General features: G+C 36.4%; 4 protein-coding genes and 1 long non-coding RNA gene across 14 annotated transcripts; 2 read left to right on the top strand and 3 right to left on the bottom strand.

The window, feature by feature from the left end:
- Nucleotides 1-477: 477 nt before the first annotated feature.
- On the bottom strand, nucleotides 478-3,114 carry LOC108826772 (probable inactive receptor-like kinase BSK12). The gene is made up of 9 exons (XM_018600127.2): nucleotides 2,751-3,114; nucleotides 2,524-2,659; nucleotides 2,197-2,330; nucleotides 2,017-2,083; nucleotides 1,840-1,925; nucleotides 1,461-1,649; nucleotides 1,224-1,379; nucleotides 1,020-1,133; nucleotides 478-934 (listed from the first exon to the last, which is right to left on the bottom strand). The coding sequence occupies exons 1-9, from the start codon at nucleotides 3,012-3,014 to the stop codon at nucleotides 692-694; spliced, it is 1,389 nt and encodes a 462-aa protein (XP_018455629.1). The 5' UTR covers nucleotides 3,015-3,114; the 3' UTR covers nucleotides 478-691.
- A 1,739-nt stretch (nucleotides 3,115-4,853) lies between these two features.
- On the bottom strand, nucleotides 4,854-8,082 carry LOC108828414 (ubiquitin domain-containing protein DSK2b). The gene is made up of 9 exons (XM_018602103.2): nucleotides 7,667-8,082; nucleotides 6,850-7,593; nucleotides 6,380-6,612; nucleotides 6,187-6,300; nucleotides 6,015-6,070; nucleotides 5,668-5,699; nucleotides 5,428-5,511; nucleotides 5,186-5,343; nucleotides 4,854-5,100 (listed from the first exon to the last, which is right to left on the bottom strand). The coding sequence occupies exons 1-8, from the start codon at nucleotides 7,917-7,919 to the stop codon at nucleotides 5,198-5,200; spliced, it is 1,662 nt and encodes a 553-aa protein (XP_018457605.1). The 5' UTR covers nucleotides 7,920-8,082; the 3' UTR covers nucleotides 4,854-5,100; nucleotides 5,186-5,197.
- Nucleotides 8,083-9,105: 1,023 nt separating this feature from the next.
- On the top strand, nucleotides 9,106-10,718 carry LOC108826110 (uncharacterized). Of its 10 annotated transcripts, none has more exons than XR_008938567.1 (7): nucleotides 9,168-9,192; nucleotides 9,338-9,390; nucleotides 9,512-9,544; nucleotides 9,615-9,732; nucleotides 9,881-9,984; nucleotides 10,089-10,415; nucleotides 10,512-10,718. It is a non-coding gene; the product is annotated as an uncharacterized LOC108826110 (long non-coding RNA). The 10 variants fall into 10 exon arrangements; XR_008938569.1 differs by having other exon boundaries at nucleotides 9,178-9,192; nucleotides 9,338-9,394; XR_008938568.1 differs by lacking the exon at nucleotides 9,338-9,390 and having other exon boundaries at nucleotides 9,111-9,192.
- Nucleotides 10,719-13,267: 2,549 nt separating this feature from the next.
- On the bottom strand, nucleotides 13,268-15,622 carry LOC108823930 (probable serine/threonine-protein kinase PIX13). The gene is made up of 7 exons (XM_018597245.2): nucleotides 15,430-15,622; nucleotides 15,166-15,255; nucleotides 14,603-14,922; nucleotides 14,393-14,528; nucleotides 14,165-14,307; nucleotides 13,956-14,079; nucleotides 13,268-13,867 (listed from the first exon to the last, which is right to left on the bottom strand). The coding sequence occupies exons 2-7, from the start codon at nucleotides 15,251-15,253 to the stop codon at nucleotides 13,437-13,439; spliced, it is 1,242 nt and encodes a 413-aa protein (XP_018452747.1). The 5' UTR covers nucleotides 15,254-15,255; nucleotides 15,430-15,622; the 3' UTR covers nucleotides 13,268-13,436.
- Nucleotides 15,623-17,884: 2,262 nt separating this feature from the next.
- LOC108823973 (protein NUCLEOLAR COMPLEX ASSOCIATED 4) lies at nucleotides 17,885-21,248 on the top strand. The gene is made up of 15 exons (XM_018597291.2): nucleotides 17,885-18,425; nucleotides 18,505-18,597; nucleotides 18,682-18,755; nucleotides 18,841-18,902; nucleotides 18,975-19,026; nucleotides 19,130-19,230; nucleotides 19,332-19,396; nucleotides 19,491-19,592; nucleotides 19,676-19,734; nucleotides 19,842-20,016; nucleotides 20,093-20,266; nucleotides 20,356-20,494; nucleotides 20,575-20,632; nucleotides 20,739-20,844; nucleotides 20,924-21,248. Exons 1-15 carry the CDS (start codon nucleotides 18,012-18,014, stop codon nucleotides 21,044-21,046), a joined length of 1,797 nt encoding a protein of 598 aa, XP_018452793.2. The 5' UTR covers nucleotides 17,885-18,011; the 3' UTR covers nucleotides 21,047-21,248.
- Nucleotides 21,249-21,680: the final 432 nt, after the last annotated feature.

Raw genomic sequence — 21,680 nt, forward strand, 5'->3', positions numbered from 1 at the left:
GGAATTAATGTTACTTGCATCCCTTTTCTAAACGATATAGATATATACAATCTTTGTAAAATTTGAGTTTAATTTGTTAAAAAGAAGTTAAATATCAAATTGAGAATTATAACTAACAATATATGATTTACTTAAATATATATGGAAAACCTTTCATTAATTCTTTTGAACTCAAATTTTTAATCTTCTTTAACAACTAAATTAATATCGATTAATCAAATAACTACATACTAGCATCACATCTATATGACATTCAGCATCCCCTAAGCACATATATGTGTGTATATATGTGTGTGTGTGTAAAGTGATGAATATTTCCTTTCTTTTATTTCATGCATATTTATTTATATATAACTATTTATCCAATGCAGAAAAAAAAACCAATAATAGAGATATATATAAACAAATGACTAATGCAAATTCGATACAATAAAATACTGACAGTTATAGCAATCAAAACTAAATAAATGCAATAAATTTAGTAAATGATCAGGTTCGACTTTCTCTTTGTAAATCAATCTATGGAAATAAACCTTTTATGTTTTGGTGCTTTTTTCTTAAAATGTAATTAAACAAAACTAAATCAAAATATGGTCACAGCAAGAAGGAAAAATGATTCAACATTTTTATATCCTCATCTCAGAGTTTACACAAGACAAAAGTATATAAATCAGCAAAATCAGGAATCTTGCTAACGGTGCTGTCTTTCTGCTTCAAGAAGAGTTGCTTCTTTCAAAGTATCAGCAGAATCAGTGATCATATTTAATTTGGATAGTGCCACAGACTGCAAGTAGAATGCTGTTGGCCAATCAGGGAATACTTCTTGCGCAATCATCCCATCGTAAAGTGCTCGATCTGGTTGATTGAGGAACAAATAGCATAGACTACGCCTCGCATAAACACTTGGATACACCGTTCTCCTAGAATCAATGAACTTCGGACAGAAAACATACAGTTATGGAAACAGTACTTTTAATCTATGCAAGGTAAGATGCAATAGGGTTGAACATACTAGTTACCTGAGAATAACAGTTAATGGCGGTTTCAAAGTCTTGCTCTAGGAAGGCTTGATCACCATGTTTTCGAACCTCTTGAATATCTTTTACCTCTTCAATCCATTCTTCGAAAGAGAACTTAGCACATGAACAAACCCATACAATAGAATAGTTAAGCCTTTTGATGCCAAATTAGCAGCAGAATCATTAGTTGGTGTGTTTGATTACCTCGACCACCTCCTTGTCATCTTCATATTCTGCTATCACCAAGATTTTATGAATATCCATGAGGTCCATTCTCAAACAGGCCTTTCCTAGTGGCGAAAGTTTATTCCAAGATAACTCTCTATGATTTGCCATTTCAAGCATTTCGTAAGATGGGGCCTGCAAGCAAGAATATCGGTTTTAACGTAAATGCAAAAAATAAATATCGAGAATGAAACTACTCTCACAATAATCGATTACATCTGTTTTAGTTAGCAAGGTTTCAAGTGTTCTAACAATGTCTTTTGTGTTGAGACTCTCTATATCCTCGTATTGCAGACATTTAAAGGCGAGTTTGAAAACTATGGTAGCTTCGTCTTCAGAGAACTTTCCCTTCAAGTTTGGATCAATCAACTCAACAACATTTTTCCCATGTATCATCTCATGAGCCTAGAAGCACGGGATTAATAAATTTCAAAAACTATACATAGTATGTGGATCGATGTTGGAGAAAATTGACAATGAAAGGATAGTCCAGGCATTACACTCACAAAGTAGAGACAGAATGGTTTATATCCACATATCAGTCTACTAAACTTGTAAGTAAGCGAGCGAGAAAAACTTGAACACAGTAACTTACATGGCTTGGAGGAATTGGCTTTCCAGTTAGCAAATCCACAAGGATGGTGCCAAATCTAAACATCACACTTTCAGGGTTCACACTTCCTACAAGGACAATATATAATCACATTCTAATAATAATAATAATAATAAATAATAGTAACAATAATATGAAGAGATGATTGAAAATCGATACCGGTTGTTCTTTGATCATCTTTGATCTCCTTCATTAACCCAAAACAGGAAAGACATGCATCCCCATTCTTCAATATCCAAGAAGCAAAAATGTTAAAAAAAGGTGGTCCAGCATCTCTAGACCACAAGAAGACATAGCTAGGAAAATGTTTTTGAGAAGAACCTATTATAATTAATATACCTCATCAAACAGAATTGAGTAAGCATCTAAATTATTATAGGATGCAAAACCTGCACTACTACAATAATCCAATGCTTCAGCTATAGAAAATGCTACTTCCAATCGCGTTTCCCATTCCATTGTTTGATTTTTCCCTGTGAATAGCAATAGAACAAAGTTCAAAACGTAAGACGCTAACAAGTTCTGATTCAATCTTACAAACATATACAATTATACATGTTAGTTTTGGATCTTTCTAGTCACAACATTTGTTTGCCTTTAAAACCATCTAAATGACAATAGTGTTAAGTAAACCACCAATATATAATGTAAAATAAAAGAACATACGATAGAACAAATGCCTAGCGAGAGTATCATTTGGCATGAACTCGGCAACGAGAAGCCTTTCATCTCCATCGCAGCAATATCCAATCAAATTAACGAGTCTCTTGTGCTTTATCCCCCCAACTCTATGTGCCTTCTCCTGAAAGACAAACGATAATCAAAACCCATCGAAAAAGCAATAATTAACCGTCTCAAAATTCATAAAAAGAATTCAAACAAATGAAGGATACCACAAATGTCTTAGGATCAGGCCAGGCCATATTATTAAATTTTTTAATAGCGATCAAACCACGATTCTGCAAACGGCCCTTGTATACAATATTGGAAGATCCTCCTCCGCTCTCTGAAACAATATTTTTCAAACTAAAATTTTCGGTGGCCATGTTGAGATCGGAGAAGGAGAACTTTGTCAATGGTGGATGTCCTTCTCCCTGGTTTTGGTTGGGTCGCTGTTGAGGAACTTTCCCAGAGGACGTTGAGTGGCAACACCCCATGATTTTTTCAGCGGGCAAAAGCAAAGTTTCAAAATGTATCCTTTTGCTTATTGCTTCATAGTAAAAACTGATCTCTTATTTGTTTAGTTGTGATCCTTTGACTAGGCTTGCTGCCTCTTTCTTGCCAATACAATAGTCTGATTTTATCGCATTAATAACATTGACCAGCATATTCGTGCCAAAATAAATTACTTTCTATCTTTATTGTTGTTCCTCAAGACCTTTGTTTATTTCTTTTCTAGGGCTCAGTACACAGATAGCACTTGTAGAGAGGAATATTAGCAAAACTGTAGTATAGCATTTTTTTATAAATACGCGATAAATTTATGGTGAATGTTTTTTAAAAATATAATATTACATAAAATATTGTATTATCTCACATTAGAATTTTTGTAAGTGTACAAAAACCTCGCCCATTTTTTTGTGTAAGAAACTTGAATTTCTTTTGTAAAAATTAAAGTAAAAACTTCTACAATGTGGCTATATCATACCCTTTATTTTCTTACCATTTACTTCTCCAACTGTCATTAGTGAAATTATGGGTCAACTCTGACCTACTTTGGCCGGAAACTATCAGATAGTTTCCATGTCTGAACTTTGTATTGTGGTGACAAGTGTTATTATACATAGCCAAAATTTGCCTGGTCCAAATTCTTGTTTTGTTAAAAAATTAATCGGTTTACTTTTTTTGGGATAGATAAATTTATTTTTTCAATAATATTTTGAGTCCAAAGTATTCAAACGTTTTACATTTAAGATTTAACATCGAGTAATTATGATAATTAAATCACATTGCTATATATTTTTAGTTCTTTTAATCAACGCATGAAACCTGATCTCATCCACACTCTTGGTCCTCTAACTGGCTCGAAGTTGAGGTTGTAAGTGTACTGCTAAATCAGTGTAGAAAAGAACTCTGGAACATGCTGATCAACATTCAAACTAGCATCAATCATTGCACCTTAAGCATGTTCACAAGGAACCCCTAATAGTGTTAACACTATATGAATTTGCATCATAGGATATCTCCAAAAACTCCACAGGTTCCAGGTGTAGTTGTGCATAAATCAGCTATCTTCTTCACCTCTGCAAGCTCTTAACTACATATATTTATACACTTTTTGTCATGTCTATGCGAGGTTGTGTTTCGTTTGGCGATGTATGTCATTGCTTGTCTTCTTATCAACTCAAGCATCAATACCATTGCCTTTTTCTTTGCTTTCGTGATAGTTGAATTGAAAGACTCGGTAGCATTGTTATCCACATCTTCACAGCAGCTCCCAAGTCTTGTAGTCAAACTCTGTTATAGAGTAACTCCGAACAATGTCCCGCACCATTGATTTTAGCAAATATTTCTTTACATGATTCTTCTTCAAATTTTCAACGATGTGTTTTACAAATTTCCTATGCTCAGGATTTGGTAACTCTGACGCAACAGCACATATGTATAATCAATTCTGTATAATCATGTTTTAGAGCTTAATCATCATTAGAGGTGAAGCGATTAATGTACGGAGGGTTTTATTAGTAGTTTGGGCGGGATTATGTAGGTTTTAACTACTACAAAGCGGAGTCGGCAGTCAACCCATGATTCTTAAGCTCAGTATATTTTCTCTCTAAAGAGTTTCTTTGCGTAAACAAAATTAACTGGTAATGCGTAATCTGAGTTTAGTTTTGATTCCAACTATGTTTTGATGAAGTTTAGTTTTGGTTAAACTTCGAACCGGGAACGGTTGACAGGAACGAATCAAGCCGAAAAGAACTAGTCCTTCAATTCGGTTCGGCTTTAAGTGATTATCATCGATATTAATCCTATGCTGCATCACAACCTCTTCGGAATGTGTTAAAGATGAACACATCACAACGAAAATCAAAAGGGTAACGTAAATGTAGCCATTCCAAGCTCCCAAACCAGCTCTTACAGAGGTATTCGTTGCAACAATTCAAATAAAAATCTGAAAGATAAAACGACCAAGACCCAAATATATATAAAAAAAGGTTTTGGGGGAGATGATGGATATAGAGAAAGAAGATGACCACCAATACCGTATCGATGCGGCTTTTCTATCCACAAGTTTCAGAGATCCTATCATAAAGTATAAATTAATAAGTATTCCAAAAATATAATCATTACTGAAACATATACAAAGGTAATGAACCAGTACACGAACCTGCTGCTGCTACTAGCCAATACTTCCCAACAGTCGTTCCACAGCAGCGTTAACGTTTCCATTGGTTGCAAGCAAAGCCCTTATGTTCTCCGCTCTGTCATAGAATCCCATCTCTTGTAGCTGTTGCAACTGAGTCGCAAAGCGTTCCTCAGGAGGAACTGGAATCAAACAAGAAACTTGTTTCACTGGAACCATCTCATAATATTATACATAAGAATAAGAAGAGGGTATAACAATCTAACCATTGGGTTGGTTTGTGCCACTCAGGCCACCAGCTCCAAGACTGCCAAACAGATTCATCAATAAATCCATCCCTCCGTTATTGCCTGCTCCAATAAACATTGCGATCGTTATGATTTACTCGATAAGTTACATATGAACAATATATATATAAGGAAGCAAAGAGTACAAAAAGGAGACTATAAGAAAAACAACTAAAGCATTTATTATCATTCAGATACAGATAATAATTTTACGAGTACCTGCGGCAGCAGCACCAGTTTGCCCTGGTTCCCTACAGAGAAGAAGATGGATTAGATTAGGAACGTGAATAGGGATTGATGGAAATAAATACAAAAGAGAGATATCAACACCCTGTTAGCTTATTTCAACTATTAAAATGCTTCATAGACCTTAATAAAAGTTAACAACGATAAGCTCAGTAAAAGATACAAGAGTTGCTGCATTACTCGTGACTGAGTCCATATATTGCTTAAGGTAAGATCATTCACCACAAGTATAAATATTCATTTAGGTAGCTCTACAATTGTGTCTAAACACAATAAAGCACAAAATACAACTAAGATATATAAAGGATATCCACACTTACTGGCTGGTCGTATTCCTATTCTGGGAGGAAAGTAATTGTTGTAGACTCATCATTTGCTAAAGACCAAAAGAATACAAACCATGGCATTAGGTTAAAGAAACTTCACATTTGGTAATAGCTTAAAAAAACAGAGATGTTTCTTTGGAGAAACCACATTGGAGATCCAACTGACCTGCATCATCTCCGGGGAGCTAAATTGACGAAGGAGATCTGGGTTCTGCATCATTTCCCTCAATTGAGGATTCGAATCAAGCATACTTCGGAGTTGTGGGTTGAGATTGATAAGCTGGAAACAAGGGGAAAAACATTAAAGACATGTTCACATTGGCAACATCGTCTTAATCATAGGTTAGCCTAGGTGTTACCTGGTTTACGTATTGTGGATTGGAAAGCATGCTTTGCATCATCTGGGACATGGCTGGATTTTGCAATATCTGGCTCAACTGAGAAGCATCTGGAGTGGCACCAAGAGGTGAATCCGCTCCAAGCATACCCAGTCCACCGAGGCCCCCAAGACCACCGAGGCCACCAAGACCACCAAGTCCAGGGCTTCTCGCATCCCCACCAGAATTTGTCCTTCCTGGGGCATTTGTCTGGCCTATAAAGTATCCCAAAATATGTTCAATGGTGTTTATTGCACTACGAGTAAAACTTAACTTAGAAACAGACTTACTCATAACAACAAATAGTGAAACTATATGAACTTGCTCAGCTATTTATTACACACAATATTGCTCATGAACCAGTGTGGTAAAACATAAACTTCCATTTATTATAACCAAGTCACTCTTACTGTTATACTATATTAAAAGAGGGTGAGAATGCAGTTTCTTACCAGCAGTAGCACCCCAAGGGTTAGGAAGTGGGTTCGCATTCGGAATACCATTTCCTGTCCCCGTTTCAGCATTAGGCGTCGAAGAATTATTAGAAGCATCGCTACCTTGTGTGGCAGTAACCCCCTGGTTTCCAAGGAGAGCAGCAAAAGGATTAGAAGCCGCATTGTTCCCAGCGTTCCCAGACATAGTAGTAGCATTCATGAGCGGCTCCTGAACATTCTCATACATACGCCTAAGATGGTTAAACCCCTCAGGCATAGACTCAATATTACTCATGGCCCTATCAGTATTCCGCATCATCTCCCGCATCAGCTCCGGGTTCCTCGCAGCTTCCAGAGTCTGCCTAAGGATGCTGGGATCATTAAGCACGTGGCCAAGCTCAGGGTTGCGATCAACGAGGTCACGCATCTGAGGGTTGCTCATGATAATACTCCGCATAAACTCAGGGTTGTTCATGAGATTCTGGATGGCTGGTGTGTTCATCATGTCTCTAATCATGTTAGGGTTTTGAGCTAGCTGTTGCTGAGCCTGCTCGAGATCCGGACCACCCGCTCCAAACAACCCGGACATGGCGTTCCCACCACCACCCAATGGATTAAAACCAAGCCCAGGGAACAAAGATTCTCCAAGATTTGAGGTGTTATTATCTTGAGGTGCATTTGCAACAGGAGCAGAAGGAGGTGGTGGTGCTGAAGATGGTGCAAAGCCACGAACCATATGAACCGTGTGATCAGCCTGCAAACCTGTTACAATACAATTTATACAATTTAATCAACAGAGCAATTCAAATCTACAGAAGATGGAAGAGAACCAAACCATAGCTGAGAAGCGTGTGATCGTCCTTGAGGATGCGACCTTTGTAAATCAATCGCTGCTGATTCGCGGGGACGTCGCTGTTCTGCGCCACCAGGTGTTTGAAGGCTTCCACGGTTGAATCGAGACTCGTGCTCACACTGAATTTGGATCCGTTCGAGCATCTGACGTTGACGGCCACCAGAGCTCCTTCGCCACCACCATCAACAGCAGCAGAAGCAGTCAGCGGCTTACTCGAATCTCCTTCTCCACCCATTCTGATTTTTTTTTAGATCCTCCGATCAAGAGCCCTAACCCTAGGATTGAAAAAATAAATATTCACCGAAGACGAGATTGGTCTTAAAGTTTGGCTTATGGTAAAGATTTCTTGAGGAAAGGGATATGTTTTTTTTTTCTTGGGTCGAATAACAAATGAAAGAGACTTTGAGAATTGTAGACAATGACTTTATTGTTTCCTTTGAAGGCCAATCTAGTGGTCCCAGCGAAAAAAAAATTCTAGAACTTAACCAAAACTTATAAAAATTTGAAAGATTTCTATTTCTAAATTTATAAAACTAAAATCAAACCAGAACCAATCCAAAATACAATCGGTTTACTTTAAAATATTAATTATATTTGATTTTTAAAATAATTATATATCTAAAGTATAATTATTTTTGTTTATCAATCACGGTTATATGAAATGTAATAATGTCAAAAACCAATGGTCGGATGTAATCTACCTTTTTTTTTTTTTTTCAACTTTGGTCATTTCGGACCTTTAATCCTCAAACTGAGGTAAGGAGAGATCGAACCCCTCACGCCAGGGCCCGAAGGCAGAGCTCAGTAACCACTTGGCTACGAACGACCGACGGATGTAATCTACATTAAAAAGAAAGTTTTATGATTTGATGAGAAAACACAACTTTCTGGTTTTGGTGGAAAAAACATGGTTTACTAATTTCTGTGAAAAATATTTTTTTTTGTTTCCACGAAAAACATGATTTTTTAGTTTTAACAGAAAAATACGATTTTCTGGTTTGAACGGAAAATGAACATTTCTAACAGAAAACACAATTTTCGATTTCGATGAAAAAATGTGATTTTACAGTTTAGGCGTAAAAACGTATCTTGTGTGTTTTCAAAAAAATATGATTTTACGATTTGGTAAAAAAATACAATTTTATGGTTTTAATTAAAAACACGTGAGAGCCGACAGAAAAAAAAATAAAAAATTAAAAACACGTGATTTTGGTTTTGATTTGACGGTGAAAAATTTTCCGGATAAAAATATTATATAATCATATATATAATGAGGAACTTTCTTCTCTTCTCAGGACATCCACATCAGCAAACTTTAAATGGTTGTGGGTCCCACGTTCGGTTTGGTTTAGTCTTTTTTTTCTGTTTTGATTTTGGTTGTCTCTTCGGTTTATAATCTTTTTGGTTCACTTGGTTATCAAGGTGACTTTTGTTAATAAACTAAAATTCGCTTTTTGCAAATCATATTAGGGTTCAGTTGTCATCTTCTTACGCCTCTTCGATCTGTGGTATCTCTTTCCACTTCTTCCATTAAATCCATGAACTCTTTATCTTCCTATGTCTCTAAATCTCTACGATTGTGTTATTTCTCTGTTTCCGTGTTTTGATTGATTGTGTTGTGAGTTTTTTTGTCGGTGGTGTGTTTTTGGTTAGGGGATTTGAAGAGAACAGTGACATGATTCAAATCAACACCAATCTTCGTAGTCGTAGGTGTTTAGATAATTTTCAGATTGTTTTTTTTTCACTGATAATTTTCAGATTGTGTTGGCATTGTTTTAGTTGAGTTTGGCTCTGTTTCGTGTTCTGATTTTCTGTATTTCGTTGCAGATTCAAGAGCTTAACCTGTGTCCGTTATCTGAGGTGAGCAATGATTTAGACGAATATCTCATCAAAGACATTGAAACAACCAACCTAACGGAGGACTTTATAGCTGTCTCTCGCTAGGCCTTGAAATTCTCTGAGTGATGGGGTGCTGATTAGGTTGTTTTGGTGGCCGAAAGAATCGCCAGCGTTGGAAACGTAGAGAGTCCGATCAGGGTAAAGCAAATGTAAGTCTATCGCATGTTTCCTGAGAAACCTTCTTATGATTTGCACAAGCTTTTCTTTGGATTCCTATTCGAGATAATAGATAGATAGATCATCTTTGTATTTAATTTGCTTTGACCCATAGAAACTCTTTGTTTTTTTGTTGCATAGAATCTCTCTGTGGAATATGCAAAACCTGTTCATCTCAATGATAGAAGAGTCTCCACAGTTGATGAGATCTAGAAAAGCTCTGTGATTCCAATCACTCAAATTTGGTAAGTGTGTGCGATTGATTTGGCATTTTTGGGTGATGTTTGTTCTTATAGTTTCGAGCTTTGAGCTTTGTTAAAGCTTAAACATATGCTGATTTTTTTGTCAGTGACGAGGCTGAGGAGATAAGTAGTCCATGCCCTAATAGAAAGAGAGTCACTTTTGACTCCAAAGACTTTGTCACATGAACACATTATTGAGTCACAAGAATATGCTGAACTCCTGCAAGAGAAGAAAGAAGAAGTGATTCCAGACAAGACTGATCAGTCTTCTTCTGAAAAAAGTGAGGTTGCCTCGAACCCTTCAGGTGACAGATACAAGAATTGCACAGAAAGCGATGATGAAATAGAAGAGGATAAGTTGTACAAAGGCAGTAGATAGCGGCTCTGCTTCTTCCTTCAAAGGAATACCAAACACCACCAGCAAGTACAGAGAGGTACGCTTAAACCGGTTTCAAAACCAACATGAGTGTAATAATCAATCAAGAGTCCGTTTTATTCGTTGAGAATAACATGTTTTTGTGGAAATGCAGGATAAAAGCGTGAACTGACATTCAACACCATTTGAGGCAAGGCTGGAGAAAGCTTTGAACAGAGATAAATAATGGTGCTGCACTTTACTTGATTGTGGCTGATTTTGATTTTATTTATCTGTGTTATCTTTGTTTGTTTGGTAGTACTGAAAAGAAAAACATTTGTTATCCAAAAGAAGTAAAAGACAAAAAAAAGCATGCGAAACATTGTTGATAATCTATTTTACAATATCACATTTGCATATTCATTCATATCGCAAAGGAACGTCGAAAATAAAATAACATGCGGAACTCTCCAAAACAAAAAAAGGCTCTCCTTACTGATCTACAATTCATAATAATGACATTACAAAAAGGAGGCAAGTATATTGACATATGCTTCAATGATACGATTCCAAAAGAGCTACAATAATTTCGTTTAGCACCTAAACATCATCGTTACAAAATGGAGAACATATTATTTGCATGAAACACCATAGCGCAGATAAACATCCAGTATATACGTATTCGACCATTTTTACTCTCCCACTCTACATTTACATTTCCATTTAAAAGAACTTTACACATTACAAGTGCCAACTAATAAGAATTTTCAAACCTCTTCACTTTATTTTATTTTTACTTCTTCACTCTTCTTCTTCTTCTTATAAATCTCTTCACTCTTCCTCTTATGCACTCCACCACCTTCAACATTTTACACTACAACACCACAAGTATATCTAACATCCCCGCGCTTGCACGGAGCTCCGCCTCTAGTTATTATAGTAACTCACTTTATTAACTTTTATATTTGTATTAAGGGTATTTAGGTTTTTTGGATTTTGAGATGTAAATATATCATCCAAACTCTATATTATTTAACATCTCAAATATCTTGACATTTTATATCTAAATACTGTGTAGGATGTTGATGCAATTGTGTTCAAACAAATAACATCTGAATATTAGCATCCAAATGCCTAGATACAAAAATTAACAAGACCTTGGTTCATGGGACAAAATGTGCACACATAAAGAAGAGGGTGGTTTGAGCTTCAGAGATTTACAAAATTTCAATACGGCTTTATTGACAAAACAACTATGGCGACTAATAGATAAGCCAGACTGTTTATTTTCAAGGGTGTTTAAAGGAAGGTATTTCCGAAACTCTCATCCATTGGATGAACACAGATCTTATTCTTCCTCTTATGGGTGGAGAAATATATGTTCAGCTAGATCTCTAGTTAAAAAAGGCTGATTAAAAGAGTTGGAACCGGGCAATCGATTTCTGTTAGGAACGATCCCTGGATCCCAGCTCCTCGCCCGAGATCAGCACAACAAAAAAACTCTGTTCAGTTTTTAAATCCATCTTTAACGGTGGAGGATCTCATCAATCCACTAGACAAGTCTTGGAATGTAAATCTGCTCAATACATACATACACCCGGACGATATTAAGATCATCAGAGGTATGGCACTTAGCCGAAATCAACGGCCTGATACATATGGCTGGGCGTTTACAGAAACTGGGAAATATTCGGTGAAATCAAGATTTCAAACCGAAACCATATACCCAGATAGAGAGGCAAGGACAACACCTTTCGGTCCAAATATAAAACCATTATTGGCTTTCTCCTGGAAATTAAAGTGTTCGCCAAAATTACGGCACTTTATTTGGCAAATATTATCCGAAACATTACCGGTGTTCAAAAATTTAAAGACACGAGGCATTGATTGTGATCTTAGATGTAATATTTGTGGAGCTGAGGAAGAAACGGTGCATCATGTTCTTTTCGAATGTCCACCAGCTCTACAAACATGGGCCTTATCAAGGATCCCGTCTCCACCAGGAGTTTTTCCCTCAACATCAGTTTTTACAAGTTTGGATTATTTATTTTGGAGGCTACCGAAAGAAATGGACTCAAACTATTTTCCTTGGATTATGTGGTATATTTGGAAAAAACAGGAATAATAAGATCTACACAAATAGGAATGGAAATCCCCAGGAAATACTGCGGATAGCGGATCTCGAGGAAACACTATGGACAAAGGCACAATTATTGATACCAGATACTCGTGGAAATATTCAGTCACCTACCGATTGGTAAACTTTGGGATCAACCAGGGTATGTTATGTCGATGGATCTTGGAAGGAACAAGATGTATTTACTAGACAGGGGTGGTATTACCGAACGACAGATTCAGAGGACAAGATGATGGGGGCAATGAATCTCCGACGTAATCTATCTCCTTTACACGCAGAATGTGAAGCGCTGATTTGGGCAATGGAGTGCATGAAGACCTTGCAGTTCTCAGATGTGGTTTTTGCGACAGATTGTTCTCAATTGGTGAAGATAGTGTTCTCACCCGAAGAATAACCAGCATTTACTACGCATATGGAGGAATTTCGCCGAAGTAAGACTTTCTTCCATAATTTTAAGATCCAACATATTCTAAGGGCGCAAAACATAATGGCGGACAAGCTTGCTCATGGGGTAAGGAGTTCATCATCAGCTATGTTATATGTCGACTCGATACTTTCGGTTTAGTTTTCTGAACCGGTGGAATCACGATAGAGTAGTTTATTGTTGTCGAAGAAAAACAAGACCTTAGTTAATTATATACCTAAAGTCATTATTTGCGGTTACTCGCCGAATGGCAAAACGGTCAAAAATCCACATCATTTCTCCAGAATGTGCTCCAAAGTCGAATGTGCCTTAATATCTAACTCACTCTATAATCCATGGGTTTTAACCAAATTACAAAACACACAAGACACAACACAAACACAACACATTTACTAGTTACAACTTACAACATATGCTTTGTCTTGTCTTCTGATTACATGTAGTAGTATAAACACACGAATAGTTTTCTATTTATCTCAAACGAATACAAAACCAGAGAGAGAGAGAGGTTGAAAGAATTTCGTGAGTTCAAAACAACACTAGTGAGCTCGAGACACGGTTTGCCTCGGTTGAAACGAAGACAGTTGCTCTCGGCGGTAATGGCTTTGTTGGTGACCTATACTAGGGGAAGCTCTAGCAGTCCTTCGTTCCAACGGTTTCTCATTGGCAGAAACTACGAGTTCGAGCGATTCCACCACTTCTTTCATCGATGGACGGTTCTTTTGTTCCGTTTCAAGGCATTTCAGAGCCAGTTGAGCCACCCGGAAAGCAGATTTGAAAGGGTACTTTCCTTCTAGACGAGGGTCCATTATTCTCCTCAGCTTTTTTCTTTCAGACAAGTGAGGCTTGATCCAATCAGTTAGATTTTGCTGTCCCGTAGGACGGAGAGGATCAAGCGCACGTAAACCAGTCAAGATCTCAGCTAAAACGACACCAAACCCGTAATTGTCGCTCTTTACATACAAATGACCTGGTCCAGAACCAAAAACATGTTCAAAGCTTTTCCTCCAAAACCAAAAAAAAAAAAAAAAAAATCAAGAAACTGTATGGGTTGGTACCTGTAGCAACATACTCTGGAGCTGCATAACCTTGTGTACCCATCACTCGTGTTGTGATGTGAGATTGACTCGCGGAAGGACCTAACTTTGCCAATCCAAAATCTGATAGCTTTGCGTTATATGACTGCAACAATATCAAACAAGTTAAAAACTCACTCCACGCTTTGATGATTAATTTTGCTTATATCATATTATATATTTTTACTTACACCATCAAGTAGAATGTTTGAAGCTTTGAAGTCTCTATAGATTACTTGCTTCTCTGATGCGTGTAGAAACGCTAAGCCTTTAGCTGCTCCTATTGCGATCTTAAGCCTTATCTCCCATGAGAGCGGCTGAACAACAGAACCCTCTAGAAAAAAACAGAAGCAGATAACGCAGTTATAGATCATGTAAAAAAGATGACTCAAGTAAAAAAAAAGAAAGATGGTTATTACTTCTGAAGAGATGATTCTCTAAGCTTCCTTTCTGCATATACTCATACACAAGAAGCAAGTCATCACCTTCCAAGCAGTACCCCAACAGCTTCACGAGGTTCGGATGATAAATCCTCCCAAGAAAATTCACCTCACACTAACACAGAAACAAAAGAAACAATCAACCCACTAAACAAACTACTCATTTGATAAGTTGGACATTATACTCACTTGCCATTCCTCAAATCCTTGGAAGCTTTCAGAGTTGAGTTTCTTGACAGCAATCACAGTTCCAGTGCTGTGACTCCCGGGGCCTTTCTCTTCAAGCCATCCTTTAAAGACTTTCCCAAACCCTCCCTCTCCAAGAACATTCTCAGACTTGAAGTTCCTCGTTGAAGCTCTAAGTTCCGCGAGGCTGAATATCCTCAAGTTTGGATTGGGAAGTATTTGACCTTCTTCAGGGTAACCATCTTCCCCACTTGCCCCAGAGAACCCACTAAAGTTAGATATGGTACTTCTTGATGTTCCCGTAGTCGTTGACTTAAAAGGACCTGTTGCAATTAGAACCATCCAAGACAAAAACAGATCAGAAACAGAGAGAACGCAAGTTTGGTAATAGAAGGAGGAAAGGAAAAGGTTTCATCTTTTGACCAAGGCTTAACCATACAAGGGATGTAACAAACACTGGTTTTTGCAGAGGAATCGCAACGTATTACACAAGTTAAAGTGAAACCCATATGGGGGAGTTGAATAAGATAACTCAAAAGATAGGCAGAGAAAGTAGGAGGACGAACCTGAACTGATATTACCAGTAGAGGTAGGTGTTGTTGTTGTTGTTCTTGTTGAAGGAGATTTAGATGGAGAAGACCAGCAAAGCCCCATACCTAAACAAAATAAAAAGCTTAACACTTTCTACCTCTTTTTACAAGTATCTTCTGTATATACAATCATACACTTTACAGAAAGTCAACGAGAAAGAAAAAATAGCGTGTGAATGTAAAAACATAGTGCTTTACAAGAAAAGACAGAGCAGGCAAGGATAGAGATTGGACACGTACGTTTGGGATTGGGTGTGAATGACTTGACAAAAAAAAGAATAAAAGATAACTTTAATTTTTTTCCAATTCCACTATATTTCTTTTCCTTCTCTTCTCCCACCTCTGACTAAATTATGGAGAAGAAGAGAAGCACAAGCAAGTGGTTACGGTGTTACCATGCCATTGAGAGAGGGAAGAGAAGACTGAGTCTCGAGAATGTTGGGTGCAAGATTTTAAGGAAGAAAGCGGTGAGAAAATGTTTAGTTTAAGGTCAAGTCAACTTAAAAAAAAAAGAAAAAAAAAGTTTCCATGGCCACCTTTTTTCAGACTTTATTTTACTTTTCAACAAGTCACTATCTGTTTGAAATAATTACCAGCTCGACCATTTATGCTAAGTTTTTGGTTAAAAGACATTTTTTATACTCCTTCTGTTTCATATTAAATATCATTTTAACTCATTTTTCTTGTTTCACAAAAAATATTATTCTATAATACCAATGCAATTTATACAATCTTTTAGCTCAAAATTAATTGCAAAATGCATTGATTTTATAAATAAAACTATTTATCTAAAATACAATTGGTTAGATATGTGATATTAATGAAAATATAAATACATTTTAATGAATTTCTTAATATGTGTGAAAAGTGTCTAAGTGACACTCTTTATGAAATGGAGGAAGTACCTTTTATTTAGGAGATATTTATTAGTTCAATAATCATCTAGCTAACTACTATATATTTGGTTCTGGAGTTTTATTGTTATATTCTTTCATGTATTTGTAGATTTAAGCTTGAATTTATAATTTCTATAAATTTAATAGTTTTTATGTTTTCAAATATTTGTATTTCTTAAATTGTTTTAGAAAATCATATAAAAACTATTACATATTTATAGAATTGTAATCAACAATTAATAATCATGTTCATAAAACTTAAATTGATGCTTTATAATATGTGCAATATAGTTATGTTGAATATTCAGAATTCATGCTATTAGAATGTGTGAAGACAACAATGTTGAAAACGGCTATGTATAAAAAATACATAAGAACGTTAATATCTGGAATATTTCAAATTATTATTGGAAATCCAAATAAACTGAAACTCGGTCGAAATATTTAAATTTATTTGAATTATTTGATATTTAATAAAAAAAATAGTTTAAGTTACTTTCATTTCGTCCCCTACTATTATGGAATCGCTTATGTTTTCTTTTCTTTCTGATTATTATTTGAGTTATCCAAAATTATCTGAAAATTTTGAATTACACCATAGCCTAATTGAAACCAAGAATTTATAAGCTGGTTCCTAAATCCTAACATTGGTACATGACCGAAACCCAAAATAATCAAATTGAATCAAATTTCATAAATGACGAGACAATTCCTATAGCTATAGAGCCTAAAAACTACTTAACCAAATCGAAAACAAAACGCGTAGGTCTAATTGAAAACGAACAAGACTTAGGTTCATTTTCTATAGTGAACTTTTAAATTCACCATACCATTTATGACCAATGAAAATGACATATAAATAATTAAATAAAACATATTAAATTTATTTTGAAATAGTTAAAAAGAATAATGACAATTCTAAACCACAAAACTTAATTTTTAGACCCTAAATATTAATTTCTAAATCCAAACTCTATACCCTAAACCAAAATCCTATATCTTAAACCCAAATTTTAGACCCTAAACTCAAACCATAAACCTTAAATTTAAATTCAATACCCTAAATCCAAATCCTAGACCCTAAACCCAAATTCTAGACCCAAATTGTATACCCTAAACACAAATCATATATCTTAAACCCAAACCGTAAACTCTAAATTTAAATTTAAATTTTAGGGTTTACGGTTTGGATTTAAGGTATAGGATTTGGGTTTAGGATATACGGTTTGGGTTTAGGGTTTACGATTTGAGTTTATGGTATAGAATTTGGGTTTAGGGTATAAGGTTTGGGTTTAGGGTCTACGATTTAGGTTTAGGGTCTACGATTTAGGTTTAGGGTACTTGATTTAGATTTAAGATTTATGGTTTGAGTTTAGGGTTTAAAATTTGGGTTTAAGGTATATAATTTTGATTTAGGGTATAGAGTTTGGATTTAGAAATTAATATTTAAGATTTAAAAATTAAGATTTGTGGTTTAAAATTATCATTATTCTTTTTTAACTATTTTAAAATAAATTTAATATATTTTATTTAATTATCTACGTGTCATTTTTATTGATCATAAATGGTGTGGTGAATTTAAAGGTTCACTATAGGGGATGAAATTAAGTCTTTCCATTGAAAACTCAAAAATCCAAAACACATGATCTGCATCCGACCAGGTACGTATCCGAAAGCTCGCTCACACACGAGATTCATATTTAAGCTGTAAATGTAAATAAATAAAATATTGGGCTCAAATGTTTATATTCAGACTTTTCGGTCCCCATATATGATTAATTGTTTATTAAGAACCATATACGACGTCGTGTTGCTGCAATCACATCGTTAGGTTTTAACCTTGTGCCTCTCTCCCCTTCCTAAACCCTTCTTCCGTCGTTTGCCTCCGCCACGAACGAACTACAGAGAGAGAGAGAGAGCTCAACAATGGCGTCAATCCTCTCGAAGAAGAAAGAAACCTACACATTGAAAGAGCTCAAGTCACTAGGCTCCGACCTACTCTCATCTCGATCTCACATCAACAACCTCCCCCTCCTCCTCTCCTTCATCTCTCCTTCATCTCCGCCGCAGTTCGTCGTGGAATCCCTCCTCTCCCTCCAGTCCTTCTTCACCCCTCTCCTCTCTCAGCTTCCTCCCTCACCACCTCCTCCTTCCTCAACGAAACGCCCTCGTTCCGGAGAAGAAGAAGAAGACGATTCGTCTTCAAAGACCAAGACGGCTGATGAAGTCGATGGTGACCCTGAAGTCGTCTTCAGAGCTTGGCTGAGATCGAAGTTCGACGAGTTCGTGAAGCTTCTCCTCGATGTTCTCGTCTCCCAACAGTCGGAAGATACTCTAAGGGTGGGTAACTCTCATTGCTTGTGAAACTACGTCGTTTCATGTGTCCTTTAACGATGAATTGTTTTTTTTTTTGTTTTAGGATATTGTTTTGGGCACGTTGATGGAGTTTGTAAAGCTTCTGAATGCTGGAAGATTTCACTCTTCCATCTACCATAGGATACTTAATGCTATTGTAAGTTTCCTTCCCAGACATTTATAATCAATGTGAAAGTTTGTTCTTTCTAATGCTTTTAGTATTGTTGTTTGTTCTCTGTAGATTCATTCTGCAGTTGATGCTGATATATTCTTGGATATACTTAACTCAAACTACTTCAAGTACATTGATGTCCGGTATGTTGTTGATAACCCTTTGCTTAGCATTTTGTTGTTTGCTCATTTGGGAATTGACTCTTACTTATCCTTTTTTATGCTACAGATATTTTACATACATCAGCATGGAAAAGTTTGTGAAAACTCTGGAAGCCTCCGCTGTTTCTGGTGCGCTTCCTCTTTGGTTTTTTTTTTTTGCTTTTGTGTGTGTGTAACTGATATTGTTTTGGCCGTTTGTAGCTGACAGAACCGTGAATGAAAATAGTGAGACTGAGAATGAACCGAAAGACAGGTTAGTATCAGTTTCGTCCAGACTGTTTGAATGTAACTTTTTCGTTGTTCTTTTTCTGTTATTGTGTGGTTGATGATCTGGATTTTTTTTTTTTTAAATGTAGCCTGGAGCTCTCTATTCGCAAGATCTATCAAGTTTTATCTCGAACTCCACCACCTCAGAAACAAGCTGAAAAGTCTGACCATGAGATGTGGAGTGGTTCAGGTGACTATTTCCCTCTCTCAACTAACTGTTTCAAATTTTGCTGAAAAGACAGTCGCCATCTGTGTTTAGATTTGCTAATAAGGGTTGATCGGTATTATCAGATGAAAGTAGTAGTGAGCAACCCAAAGATAAGAAGAAGAAAAAGAGCAAGGATCAAGACAGCAATGTGAGTTTTTTCCCATTTGCAAGTTTTGCTAAAACTTGCTGAATCCTTTTTTTTTGCTTGTTAATTTTGATTCTGTCAAAAAAAAAAACTGTAGCTTCTTTCTCCGACTACAATTGCCAAGAGGATGAAGCTGAAGTTCACCAAAGCATGGATCTCTTTTCTCAGACTGCCTCTTCCCCTTGACGTTTACAAGGAGGTCAGCTTGTTTACTCTCTCACAACTAACCCTTTGTCTGGTATAAACTTACTAAATAAATATGCAATCTTGGTGATTGATCAGGTTCTTGCTAGTATTCACCAGACAGTCATTCCCCATCTGTCTAATCCTGCAATGTTGTGGTGGGGCATATTTACCAAAGCTTTTGTTGTTCTTCTCTTCTCCATATTGTTTCCTTCGTTGATAATCGCTTATATATATATATATATATATGTTTCACAATACACAGCGACTTCCTAACAAAATCATATGATATCGGAGGAGTTGTCAGTGTAATGGCTCTAAGCAGCCTCTTCATCCTCATGACCGAGCATGGTCTAGAATATCCAAACTTTTATGAAAAACTCTATGCGTTACTGGTTCCTTCCGTCTTTGTTGCCAAGCACCGAGCAAGATTTCTTCAGGTATTGCCTGACTAGAGTTTACCATTGAATTATATAATCCGTATCCTTCCCTCTATATCTGAAACGCTTTCTGCAGCTTCTTGATGCTTGCCTTAAGTCATCATTGCTTCCAGCATATCTGGCAGCTTCGTTCGCAAAGAAACTTAGCAGATTGTCACTCTCTGTTCCTCCCTCGGGATCGCTTGTCATAACGGCTTTGATCTACAACCTGTTGCGTAGACATCCTACAATCAACCATCTTGTTCATCAGGTATGAAAAGTAACTTACTTCTAGATGATTGTCCCTCACGACTGAACAAAAGAAGTTTAGAAAGCATGGGACTGATCATTCTTGTGCAGGAACCCGTTGAAAACGCCAATGAAGCCAATTCAGAGGCTGACGAAGACAAAGAGAGCAGCAGGCCAAAGACCAACAAGAAGCTTGGTATCGACTATTTCAACAACCAGGAAACTGATCTCAAGAAAACTGGTGCCATGAGTAAGTATTTTGACATTGCTTTCTTCCTGTGAGGTTATTTCCTTAAGAATAGTGATTGTATTTTCGTTATTTGCTAACAGAAAGTTCCCTATGGGAGATTGACACATTGCGCCACCATTACTGCCCACCTGTTTCAAGGTATATTTTAGTCACCAGACGATAACATAATTAAAGTTTTTTTTTTTGTTTTTTACATTGCATCATCACACTCTATGCTATCTCTCTTTTTCTTGTGTTGGTGTAGGTTTGTTTCATCGCTGGAAACTGATCTAACAATCAGAGCGAAAACCACTGAGATGAAAATAGAAGATTTCAGCTCTGGTTCATATGCCACCATCTTCGGGGACGAGGTAATTATTAGCCATCACTTAAAAGACTTTTGGTCTCCGTGTATAATAGACAAACTAACTGTGGGGGGGACATGTGCAGATTCGAAGAAGGGTAAAACAAGTTCCATTAGCCTTCTACAAAGCGGTTCCAACATCTCTGTTTGAGGATTCAGATTTTCCAGGGTGGACATTCAACCTTCCTCAAGAGGAGGGCAAATGCTGAGTGATATCAAAAGAGTAGCATTTAAGTTTTGATATCACTACAGGTATTGTCAAGTAAAAACATTGCAGGTATTGAAAGATTTGTGATACCTAAGTTTTGTAGTTCAGATATAGTTTTTGGTTTTGATACTCTTGAGTGTGTCTGTTAGCCGTACACCCACGCTATAGCACCCATACATTCGCGTCTAGTCGATTTTAATCTATTTCTTTTTTACCTAAAAAAAAAACTAAATTTGTTCGCTCCTGGAATAAGGTTTGACGCTGCGAAACCTGGATGGTCGATTCTAAACATATATACTAAGAAAATAAATATATGTAAATTAAATTAATTTGGCAAATATAAGCATATAAATTACTTTTGCAAAACAGCATCTGGAATCTGTTTACTTGACCATCTTTTAAGAAAAAGCTACACCTTCACCAGAAAGTTCTCGTTTCAAATTGTTGCGATCTTTTCTAGCATATGTTAGATGAAAATGAAGAAGGATCCAAGAAAAGGAATCAATCTTTCTGTAAATGCGAATAGTAGTGGCTCATCTAGACCAATATGAAGAAAGAAAAGAAGAAGGGTGTTCTTATGATATATACATTTTAACACACCTCATTTATAAACAAAATGTTATTTGTTTTCCTAG

This window comes from Raphanus sativus, chromosome 9, assembly GCF_000801105.2.
Source record: "Raphanus sativus cultivar WK10039 chromosome 9, ASM80110v3, whole genome shotgun sequence".
Lineage (NCBI taxonomy): Eukaryota > Viridiplantae > Streptophyta > Magnoliopsida > Brassicales > Brassicaceae > Raphanus > Raphanus sativus.